Source organism: Phalacrocorax carbo, chromosome 1 (genome assembly GCF_963921805.1).
Source record: "Phalacrocorax carbo chromosome 1, bPhaCar2.1, whole genome shotgun sequence".
Taxonomy (NCBI): Eukaryota; Metazoa; Chordata; class Aves; order Suliformes; family Phalacrocoracidae; genus Phalacrocorax; species Phalacrocorax carbo.
Genome location: NC_087513.1, coordinates 1,363,956 through 1,375,217, shown reverse-complemented (window position 1 = coordinate 1,375,217; position 11,262 = coordinate 1,363,956). Strand labels below are relative to the sequence as shown.

The 11,262-nt window shown below is 59.0% G+C and overlaps 1 protein-coding gene across 1 annotated transcript; it reads left to right on the top strand.

Moving 5' to 3' along the window:
- The first annotated feature begins 425 nt into the window (after positions 1 to 425).
- On the top strand, positions 426 to 2,751 carry LOC135311647 (uncharacterized). The gene is made up of 3 exons (XM_064441703.1): positions 426 to 1,977; positions 2,114 to 2,277; positions 2,689 to 2,751. The coding sequence occupies exons 1-3, from the start codon at positions 1,527 to 1,529 to the stop codon at positions 2,749 to 2,751; spliced, it is 678 nt and encodes a 225-aa protein (XP_064297773.1). The 5' UTR covers positions 426 to 1,526.
- The last annotated feature ends 8,511 nt before the right edge of the window (positions 2,752 to 11,262 follow it).

Here is an 11,262-nt window from a genome sequence, read left to right as displayed (position 1 = left end):
GCGCCCACCGCCCGCTCCACGTGACGCGCGGGGAATCCCCGCAGTGGGCGGGGATCCCTCCCCGGGCTGCGATTGGCCTCTCTCGCTGTCACTCAGGGTGTTCCCACCCACCCGCCGCTGGCCCGCCCCTTCAGGTGAGGCCACGCCCACCCCGGGGGCTTTGCCAGGCAACGCGGAGGCGGGGCGATGGGGCGGGGCGATGGGGCGGGGCGAGGGGGTGGGGCGAGGGGGCGGGGCGGGGGGCGGGGCGAGGGGGGGCGGGCCCGTCAGGCCGTCGGGCTCTGCTGCCGCTCGCCCGCCTAAGCCCGGCCTAAACCTGAGGCTGGCCTCTGCTGCGGGGGGGCCACTTCCCACGGGGGGGAGCCAGATCCCAGTGGATTCCCAGTGGTGGGGAGCAGATCCCAGTGGATACCGGGGGGGGGGGGGGCAGATCCCGGAGGCAGGGGCCGCCCGGGTTGCAGCTCCGCTCCGGCCCCCCTCCCTGGGGGGTGGGGGGGTTTCCCCTCCTCGCTGCGCCCCTTCGAGGCAGCCCTTGGAGGATCCGCTGGGAGCCGCCTCCGGGATCAACCTGCAGATCCCTGGGGATCGGCCGCGGGGCAGGGCCTGATCCGGGGCCACCAGCCCCGAACGGCCAATTCAGGCCGGGAATCTCGGCCCTGCTGTGCCGCGGGGGGGGGGGGGGGGGGCGGGGGGCTGCTCCGGCCCTCGGAGCGTCTTCCCGACGCATCCCGTCCGAATTCCCTTCCCGCACCGGAAAAGGCACCCAAACACGCCGGTTTCGGGGACGCCGATGGGTTTATTTCCTCGCGGGTCCTGTTTCGGCGCCCGCTCGAGCCTCGCCCAGGGGGGTGTCTCCCCTCGCGGGAGGGAGGCGGCGGCCCCGCCGATGAGCCGGAGTCGAGCTTTTCGGCCGAGATTTCGGGGAAAGGGGAAGGAAACGGGACAGGCCGAGCATTTCCCCTCCGCCGCCGCCTTCCGGGAAGCGCCAGGCCTTTGGCTCCAGCCTCAGGTTTCTCCACGGAGAAACAAAACCCTTCTCGGCGCCGATTTCCCTCTGCCAGCGCTCTCCGCCTCGTGGTTTCTTTTCTATTTCTTTTCTATTCCCAGATGAAAAAAATTGAGTTCAAATTCCTCGGGACGGCCTCGCGGCCGTGAGAGGGAGCACTCAGCCCTGCCGACGCCGCGGCGGCTCCGCCAAGGGCCGTCGGACGGGCTTTCCCGGAGTTGGGCATTCAGCGCCTCGGAGCCATCGCTTCCCGGGCTCCCGGCCAGCCGCCCTGCTCCGGATCGCGGCCGCGTAGATTTTGGGGTTCTTTCAGCTGGTTTTTGGCCACAGGTAGAGGGAGAACCTTTCCGAAAACCCGGCGGGCGGGGAGCCGGCGCTCCCACCTCCGCGTTTCTGCCTCAAATCACGTCGTTGTTTGTCTTTAGTTAATTATGGGGGGGGGGGGTAAAACAGCGGAGACCGATCTCCACATCTTAATTTGGCGGCTTCCTCCCGTAGAGCCGGCTCTGGCGCGAGCGCGATGCGCTGCCGAGGAGCCGGAGCGGTGCCGGGGCGGTGCCGGAGCCACGCCGGGCCAGCCGGCCGACCCGCTCCCGGCCAGTCTGGGCAGAACACGAGGCCGCCCCGTTTCCAGGGGTTTTCCTCCGTGGCCGGAGCCCAGCTCGGCTTCCCGCTGTCGGCCGGCTCCCGCAGCGTCGGCCAGGGCGCCTCCAGGCCGGCCGAAACCGAAGCGGCGCGGGAGACGCTCCAGCAGCCGCGACATCCAAGAGCCCCGTGCCCCGGGGAGAGGCGCCGAGGTGCCGGTTTGCGCTCCGGTTTTGACGTCTCGTGTTCTCCGCGGCAGCTCCGAGCGGGCGGTTCGGAGAAAGCCGAGGGAATCCTTCGCCGTCCCGCGCCTCCCGGTCAGCGGGACTTGCCGATGGAGGTGGTTCCTCGGCGGGAGGTGGTTCCTCGGCGGGACCGTGGTCCAGGTGAGCCGCCGTGGTTTCCCAGCCGCCGAGAGGAGACGCGGTACGAGCAGTCGCGGTCTCCGACCTCTACCTGAGACTCTTCCTCCTTTTTAATCCCATGTGTTTTTTCTCTTTTCAATCCCCGTTGACCTTGAAGAGCTCTGGGTTGTGGAAGCTCCGTCCCCTCGCGGCGGTGGGCGTCTTTGTGAGGAGGTCGGCCGCGTTCTCCAAAAATCAAGCCCCGCGGTCGGACACGCCGGACGTCTGATGGCGGAGGTTGGGCGGCAGGAGAAACGCGAGTGTTCGGTACTTACCCAGAAGGTTTGTTCTCCAAAAACCCGTGGTTACATCCCAAATACGCCGCCAGGAACCCTTCTGTCGCCGATATGCCGCGGTCACCGGATGGGGACAAGGCAAAAGGAGAGGGAATCGTAGAAGGCAACGCGACACGCTGACGACCCTGAATATAAACCTCCCGCTCCCCTTCCTCGGAGTATTTCCACGTCAAAATACTTCAGTATCGGGAGGAGAAACTTCAGGTTTTCGCTTGCTCAAACGTCTCCTCCCACAGTGAAATTTTTGCATCTCGGCCACGTTCTCGGCGTCTCCGAGCAGGGAGTTCCTTGCGAGTAACTTGCGCGTCGCAGGGTCCCCGTCAGACCTCAGCACGGCACGCGCTGGCAAATACTCATCAAAATCAAGCATTCTAACCCAAATTCACCCTCCCGCCAGGTGCTGACGGCCATCGGCGATTGTTCAGCTGCCTCCCGCCACCTCGGCTGCGGTTCCTGCTGAAGGTAGAACCTGGCGGACCCGCTCGCCGACGTCGTGGCCGGCGTCTGATCGTCGGGTCGGCGGAGACGGACCCACAGCCGGACAGAAGGAGGGAGCGCGGGGGACGCCGGCAGCGGCCTGAGGCCGGGTCCCGGGCGGCGAAGGAAGAAGGGGAGGAGGGAAGTGTTGATTTCTGCAAAAGTGACCCAAATTGAGGAAGAGCGGGGCCGTCCCCGGCGCGGGGCGGCAGGCACCGGGAAGGCGAGGAGAACGGCGTCGCCGCGTGTTTCCGTGCAGGCGGCGGGCACGCGGCGCCAACGGGGTTGGCCTTGTACGGCCTAGTTTTGCAAATACCGGCCTTAACCAACCCATTCAATCGCAATTGTACGTCTTGGGTCGTGTCTCTCGCAAGGTCTCGCTCCTCCTCCCGCCAGGAGGACGTGGCTCTCCATGGGAACGACGTCCCCCTGCAGCCCCCAGCCGGGCTCCTCGGGTGGGCTCCGCTGCCCATTTTGGAGGCGGTTTGGTGTCGGGAGCCTGATTTCCTCAGCCGGGAGGGGACGGCTTCTCTCCGGAGAGCCGAGCGGCTCCCGGGCGCCCGCGGTGTGCTCCGTGCCTTGCCTGGAGCAGCTCTCCGTAGCCAGTCCCGGTGGCACCGGAGAGCCGGGAGTTTGGGGACCGTCTGAAAAAAAAGCGGATGCCACCACTTCCGTGTTCCTAAAACCACGTTTCAGGCACTAAGAGCGTGTTTGGGACCAGAGCAGAGGAGCAGAACGTCAGGCAGGAAAGCTCTGAGTGTGTTTTGCAAAACCTCTGAGGGGAGCAGGGCTGGGACTAAGCCGCGTTTTGGGGCTCCAGGCGCAAAGCCGGCCACGCGTGAGTCTCCCCCCTCCGACGGCGCGTCCTGCCGGGAGCATTTCCCACTGCTTGCATGCGCCGCGAGATCCCTCTGGCCTTGACGGCTCCACGCCGAAAGCCCTTTGCTTTTTATGGGCAGAGAGCAGCTTGTTTTTAACTTCCCGGCCGGTAAGATCATCCGAAGGATTGAGAGGGCCGGCTGTGATTTAATGAACGAGCTCCGCGACGAGGCGCTGCGAGGGGTCCCCCGCGGCGGCCGTGCCCGTCGGGGCGCGCTCGTCACCCTGACTCGCTGAGCTATTTGGGTGCCGCTGAGTTCATGGAGTTGCAGCAGTAACGGGATGTTCCCCACGGGCGGCGCAAAGGGGTGAGCTGGAAGCCACCAAGGCAAAGAAGAGCTCTCCAGGGTCGGATGACCGAGGGCAGCGTGTGACCGAGAGCCGGAGATGAGCCGAAACCTTCCGGGCAGCGGGAAAGGTCCTGGTTTTCCAGGAGAGGGAGACCGGACCGGCTTTGCCCTTGGTCCTCGGCTCAGAGCACCAGAGCCAGAGCGGAGTCGAGCAGGACCTGGCCTCCTGGGTTTGATAGTTCGGGTCTGGGATGTCCTGCAGCGAAGTCACCGGTGCCAGGACTGCGCCGGGGCTCCGAGAGGCCGCTTCAGCCCCCACGGGTCACCTGGGGGACACACGGTTGTCCTCGGGGTACTTGATTCCGCGCGAGGTCCTCGCGTTGGGGCGCAGGCACGTCCCGGCGACCGCTCCCTGATAACAGACCGTTCTGCAGGGAAATGGTTAAAATGAACAAATGCAAACCACGATTAAGAGGATGGAATTAATTTGAGGTTTCTTGGTCTGTTGAGTTAGCTGAAGATTTGCTTTAATGATTTAAATGGCTTTAATTAAATCAATCTGCTCCGGGAACAGGAATTCCCCCTTTTTTTCTTTGGCTAAAGCTCTCCAAAGTAGCAGAGATCCAGGAGACGGAGAGAGTTGGGAAAATCCAACAGCCGGGCGCGAGGAGAGGCAGCTTGCGTCACGCTCAAAGAGCCTCAGGACAGCATCTCGCCCCAGGCAGGGACCCTCCGTCCCGCGCCGGGAGGGGACGCCTCCGCCGCCGTCCTCCCGCAGCCCCGCTCAAGTTCTGCAGGCCCTGCGGACGGCGTTAACAGCCGGTTGGAGTTCGTCTTGCATTTGAGGCACCATCACATCCTGGCAGCAGCAGCTCAAAGAGACCAAGGCGTGGAAAGTCACTGATGTTTTATGGTTTTTTTTCTGAGTTTTGGGGCCTAAAGGGGCAAACAGGGGCTCTGGGCTGCCGGCCACGTGCACCTCCTCGGTGCCGCTGTGCTCATCGAGAGCAAAACCCTCTTTTCTTCCTTCAAAAACAAGCAAACAAACCCCAGTCCCAACCAGTTGCATTTAACACTCCCGGTCCGTGCCTGCCCTCCACCGTGCCCGCGGGCAGCCCCGAAGGCGGGCGGGTAGCAGGGGCTGCACGGGGCAGCGCCCCACCTTCCCCTGGGAGCCTGTGCGTGCCGGGTCAGGGTCTCGAGGCATCCGCCCCATCCTCAGCCGCCTTCCACGTGCCCCCCCGGCACTCACGGCGGTGCTCGGTTACAGCGCCGTGCTCGGACAAGGACATTTCTCCCCGTCCGAGTTGGCTGGCGTCGGCGGCAGCGCTCACGGGGCGTACGCTCAGCAGCAGCCCCGCGGCTGGCAGGTCCCTCGCATTGCTGCTCCCTTAGATCACCATCCCGAATGCCTTCCCTCCGGCTCATCCCTCCGCTCCGAGCACCGCCGCCGAGCCCACGAAGATGGCTCAACGCACGGCACGGGAGGGCGGAGGAGCGGCAAGAGGCTTCTCCTGGTTCACAACCGATTCTTTTATGGTTTTGTGTTGTTTTTTTTTTAGCTGGCCCTGTGGACCTCAAGGCAGGCGCCGCGCCTGCTGGGTGGGGGCACAGCTCTGCCCAACCCTTTCCGTCACGATCCGTGGGGGTTTTGCCGTTGGCCGCCCCGGAACGGCCGGGGAGGAGTGGGTGCAGGGCTGGGAAAGCAGCCAGCTGGGACGTGGAGGAATGCCAGGACGCTGAGCGCAGGGGCCTCCTTCGGCTCCGCGCGGCCATCGCTTCCCTAAATAGAGAGCTGCGGGGCTGGAGGATTAGCTGGGGGCATTCCTCTGCCCCCGGCCGCTGACCCTGGGACGCGTTTGCTCATCGCTATATTAAATCCTGCACACAACGGGTTGCTCTTCACAAGTCCTCCGGGTGTCGGGATTTCTGCTCCTCCCTCGGTCCCGCACTTTCAACCGTGGCGGGGATTTGCAGGCGCCGAGTCAGTTTTAGTTTGTTCCGCTCAGATTTTGCAGGGGAGGTTCACGCTTTTCCCTTTTGACACCTCCTGGCAGCGCTCGCGGAGCGCGAGGGTATTTATAGCCACCCCGGCGAGGTTAAGAGCCGCTGCCTAACGGTTGGCGAACGCCCCGTGCCAGCCGGACAACGGGGCTGGTCGGTGCACGGTTATATCCACGTGGTTTCACCGGAGGAGCCGAGGGCTCTGGGTTTAGGTGTTGTCAGCCGGGCGTCCGCCACAGGGCTGCGCTCTGGAGAGCGGCTGTAGGAACGGGGTTGTGCGGGAACCCAGCGGGTTCCTTGCGCTGGAGATGCTGCGTCTCCCTCTCCCCTCGGCTCCTGCACACAGCTCCGTGTCCTCCACCCTTCGGCACGCCACCAGGGACGCAACCCAACCGCAAAGGGCTTCCCCAGTTCCGCCCGCGGGAGCTCGGGCCGCCTCACGGTCCTCCCTCAGAGCGTTCATCACCAGCAACGCTGCTCCTGGGAGAGGCTTGTCTGACCTGCTCCTCCGCCCATCCTGGCCGAGTCACCCCGTTGTAGGCCTGCGTGCCGGATCTGGTGCACCCGCAACCCTCACCCATGGCCCGGCCATGCAAGGGACGGCTGCTGCCCCGCTCCCAGCAGGAAACGGTTAAAAAAACTCCCATGTTTTCTTCTTTTGAACCACACTGACCAAGCGCAGGTTTGCTGGGCTCTCCTCCCAGACCTCCAGTTGTCATCACCGCCCTCCTCTGGGCTTTTGCAGGATCTAGGATTAGGGTTCAGGCCTTTATACCTTGGTGTGTTTTGGGTTTTTTTTGGGGGGGGGGCAGCGGTTCTGGTGGTGTTACCACTTTTTGGGTGGAGTGCCGGGAAGAGCGAGACTCCCAACGGGCATTTGAGTCTCGCTGTGTTTCCGTGGCACGACTCACAGCAGCGTGGATAGTGGCTCAGAATCCAGCCGCCCTACAACAAAGCCGGCATCCCAGGGCAGAGCTGGAGTTAGGAATGCCCTTTGGATATTTTCAAGCCTTAATTTAATCCTCCCTGATGCCCGGTTTGCGGCTCAGGTGGAAGCAGGCCACCTCTCGCAGGAAAGACCATCCAATTCCCCGCGTTACACGAGCCGCGGACTTCCCCAGTTAGTTCGGGTTTGAACCACAGTGCATTTCCAAGGAAAAACATCCAATTCTGTGGCAAAACCACACAGTCCTGGCCGGCGAGATTCCTTCCACCTGACTTCACCTCCCTGAACGAGGCAGATGGCTTGAGGACAGAGTCTTCCAGCTCCTTCGTGGCATCGGTTGTTCTCCGGCTCCTTCGAGGCGTCGGTTGCTCTCCAGGCCATCCCAGCTCTTCTTCCAGGGGCGTTTCTCAAGGGACTCACAAAGGTTTTAGCTAAAACCAGCACCAAAGCAGTGTCCGTGACTTGGCAGCGGCCGCGGCTGTGGGTGGGATGATCGATATGCCAACAGACTAATAAAATTCCCTCTTCTTTGTCCAAATACCAAGGTCATCTTCCCCTGAACTCCTCTGCTGTCTGGGGCATGTGACAAAGAGGTAAACAAGGCTACAGCCAAAAAGCTAGTTAATAAGTATCACATTCTCCTAATTTTCTGCGTTTGGTAGAGTTTGAAGGTACGATTAACAAGCATTCAGCACTCTCAGGACACTTTATTTACCGCTGTACAAAACGGGGACGGGGCGAAGACCTGATTTTATAGAGAGTTTGTGGTCGCGCCCGTTTGTAGCCGAGGTTACGAGCGAGACAAGACCCGGGCAGAAAGGTTCTTTCGTTAGCGCTGTCTCAGCGGGCAAAAGCAGCTAACCACCTCCAGTGTTGGCAAAAACCAAAGCAGTGGGATTGGGAACCTTGAAACAGGAAAGTAAAGATCAGGAGAGGATTTTTACCTCGTGTAAAATGTTGGGGAGCGAGCAGGGTATCCAGCTGCGATGTGTCAATATTTTTAAAAGACTGAAAAAACTGGAAGAACTAAGAAAGAAAACCTGTGAAAATGGTCTGACAGTTGGAGAAAAGGCCTTTGATGAGGCACTTAAAGAGCTCAGGGTTTCTTTAGCTCATCAAAAAGGAGAGATGACACTGTTTCTGCATATGAGGATCTCTGCAGGAAAATGTGAGGTCATAAAACAACCTTAAAGGCAGTGGAGGACACCAGAATGAGAAGTCACAGTAAGAAATGACAGCCGCAGTGTGAAAAGCCGGAGGGAATCAAACAGGAATCGAGACGTGGGATTTGATTCCTAAGGACGATCAGACCACTGGACCAGGCTGCTGGGGAAGAGGTGCATCGCCCGCCTCTGCCGTGGGGAAGGCTGACCGACTTCTGCTCTTGTCCCTCCTGGAGATTTTAAAGCTTGCCGGCCTGATCATCTCGGTCAGGACTTAATCCCGAGTTAGATTTAGGACGCCATAAGCGTGGAGAACTTTCCGGGCAGAAAGCGAAGGACACGCTGCGCTACGAGCCTTCTACTGATGAGTCACCGATAACTCAGGAAGAAGAGCCTCAAATTACTACTGAGTCCTCCTTACCGGGGTCTTCGTTGGACCAACACAGTTTAAACGCAGTCAGAAATAGGGGCCAGAAGATGAACTGAGTCACCGCTCCGACGCCGGCTTTCGCAGGGGCGTCCGCCCCGCACCCCGTGAGCCGGCCAGCGACGCCTCCCTCGTCCTGTCGTTCTCCCAGGCCTCTGCCTAGATCACACCGTGTCCTGTGGATCCACACGTGGGATCCCTCGGTATCCACATCCTTCTGTGCCCGGGATGAGTTGCCAGCCCTGTCGGGAAGGGAGGCGGGTCCCGGTGCCGGGGGTAGCCCTCTTCGCTCTGGGGCGCTGTGCAGTTGTTGAGGGCAGGACTTGGGGGAGCCCGGCTACGGAAATCGGGCTGCCCCCAGTTTTCCTTCGAGCCCTTAAATCTTGTTTTATAGAAACGTGGGCTTCCTTGTAAAGAAAAAGAAAAAACTGTCTCTCTTTTCTAGCTTCTAGTCCCCCGGGGTGTAAAGAAAAGCTTGAAAACACAAACATTAACGTTTAGAAATCATGAAGACAACCCCCCCCCTCAAGTCATCTTTTATTTAAAGAAGAAAAAACCCCAAACCTCTCCCAGTTTTAAAGTCTGTTCACAATCTTCTGATACGGGACCAGCTATACCGTTACACAATCTATCGCCGGGGTGGGTCCGCCTTTGAAGTAGGGGTGTAGCCTTACGCGTGTGATTAGTTTCTCGAGATCTTCCAATATCAGCAACTACAGAGATAAAAAAAGCGAGACGAAGCGTTAGTTTTTCAGGGAACTTTCGCGTTAAGTTTTTTCAGTTCATGACTTAATAGTTGGGACGAGTTTTAAAAATGTCAGCTGGCTGAAACAGCTTTTAAAATTGTTTACCGTGACACAGAGGGTGGGAATTATCTCAGCGTACTGTAAATATCTGGTGTGAACATCTGCCACGGATGGCGCAGCTCAGCTCCCTTCAGAGACCGGAGAGAAACGTACTCTTAGGGTACAATTCATCTGACCTAATTTAGGCATTTACTTTAGGATGAGATGAATCATGCCCTGGAAGCGCCTCTTTCTTTCCAGTGACTATAAGGGGAGTCTAGACAGCCAGCACAGATGTGGACGTGCGCATCTCATCGGATGAATCGCATCCAAGGCGATTAAGACTTGACCTCAGCCACGCTGCTATTTGGCTGTAACGTGTCGACAATCTGATGCGTCACGGTACGCTGAGGCAGTGTGAAATTAAATAGCAACGTGATGCTGCTTCAGGGTGATCTAGTAAAATGGGATTTTGGTCCTACAAGACGTTCCACCCCGCCGGCCCCGATGGGATCACATCTTGCTGCAAAGTAGTAATTTTAGATGTAAGTCATTAAAATGCCACGCAGCATTTTAAGCCCAAATGTAAATATATTTATAAAACCTGCTGTCAACTTCCCAGCATAGGATCCCTGCACTCCTTCTGAGTTATTTTTGGATCGATGCGGTCACGACGCGCTTGCTCGGGGCACGTCTGGCAGCACGGCAGGGACCCTCAGAACAAGACAGACATGGAGGGGCTGGAGCGTGTCCAGAGAAGGGCAGCGGGGCTGGGGCAGGGTCTGGAGCACAAGTGTGCTGGGGGGCGGCTGGGGGAGCTGGGGGGGTTTAGCCTGGAGAAGAGGGGGCTGAGGGGAGCCCTTCTTGCTCTCTGCAGCTGCCTGAGAGGGGCTGGAGTGAGGGGGGGCTGGGCTCTGCTCCCCATCTACAAGCGATAGGATGAGAGGAAACGTCCTCAAGCTGCGTCAGGGGAGGTTTAGGTTGGAGATTGGGAAAAATTCCTTCACCAAAAGGGTTGTCAAGGACTGGCACAGGCTTCCCAGAGAGGTGGGGGAGTCACCAGCCCTGGGGGTGTTTCAAAGCTGTGCAGACGTGGTGCTGAGCTTAGTGGTGGGCTTGGCAGTGCTGGGTTAACAGTTGGACTCGATGATCTTAAAGGTCTTTTCCAACCTAAATGACTCTATGATCCTTGGTCATCATGATGCCCCTTCCTTCAGAGTTCCTGGAGTAACTCTGGAAAACGAAGCCTCCTTCCCAGGCCCCCGTGGGAAGAGCCAAAGCCAGGCACTGCACAAAGGTGAAACACCCACCAGAAGCACCTGCCGCGCTCGTATCTCTACCTTGATCATCTTAAAGCTCTTTTCCAACCTCAACGATTCCACAATTGCACGATTTAAACAGGCGGGAACCAAACCCGCCGTCTCTCGGCACCCACCTGCAGCACGTCGAGCAGCCCCTGCCTCAGCAATTCCACGATTTTATGGCGAGATCCTGTGAGAGACCCAGGGGCACCCTGTGCAGCAGGCGGGTACCACCTTTTTTCTCCAAAAAGCGGTTTTGTTCGCCCGGCGTGCAAAACGCCAGGCTACACAGAGAGCGGAGCTATTTTATTCATTTCATTTTCTGTGCAGGGTGTTTTCAGGCCTATGGGTGTGATTTTTAGTACTATAATGAGGATAGTTCACCTAAAGGACACTTAGTTTTAGTTCTTATCGACGTCCCAATTAGTCATCCTCCTTAAATATATACTTTATCACCCAGCTCTCGGCATCTTCTGAGGTGGGATGTTCCCTTTTATCAGTCTCTCATTTCTTCAAGGATAGACTCGTAAAACAAATGCTTCCCTCTCTCTCAGCTCCTTTCTCTGGCTGCTGAATTCTGTTTTGCCAGGCTTATGCAGTTCATCGTTATTGCTTAGCAGAAACTTCCGCTTTCTTTGGAATATCAACCCATCACTGAGAAACAGGAATAAAACTCCTTAATGCTGGGCATTTTAAAGA

Coding starts and splice junctions, on each gene's coding strand:
- LOC135311647 (XM_064441703.1), top strand. CDS start 1,527: ATGCGCTGCCGAGGAGCCGGAGCGGTGCCGGGGCGGTGCCGGAGCCAC. Junction 1,978..2,113: donor TCGGCGGGACCGTGGTCCAG/GTGAGCCGCCGT, acceptor TTGACCTTGAAG/AGCTCTGGGTTGTGGAAGCT. Junction 2,278..2,688: donor GTTCGGTACTTACCCAGAAG/GTTTGTTCTCCA, acceptor CCCTCCCGCCAG/GTGCTGACGGCCATCGGCGA.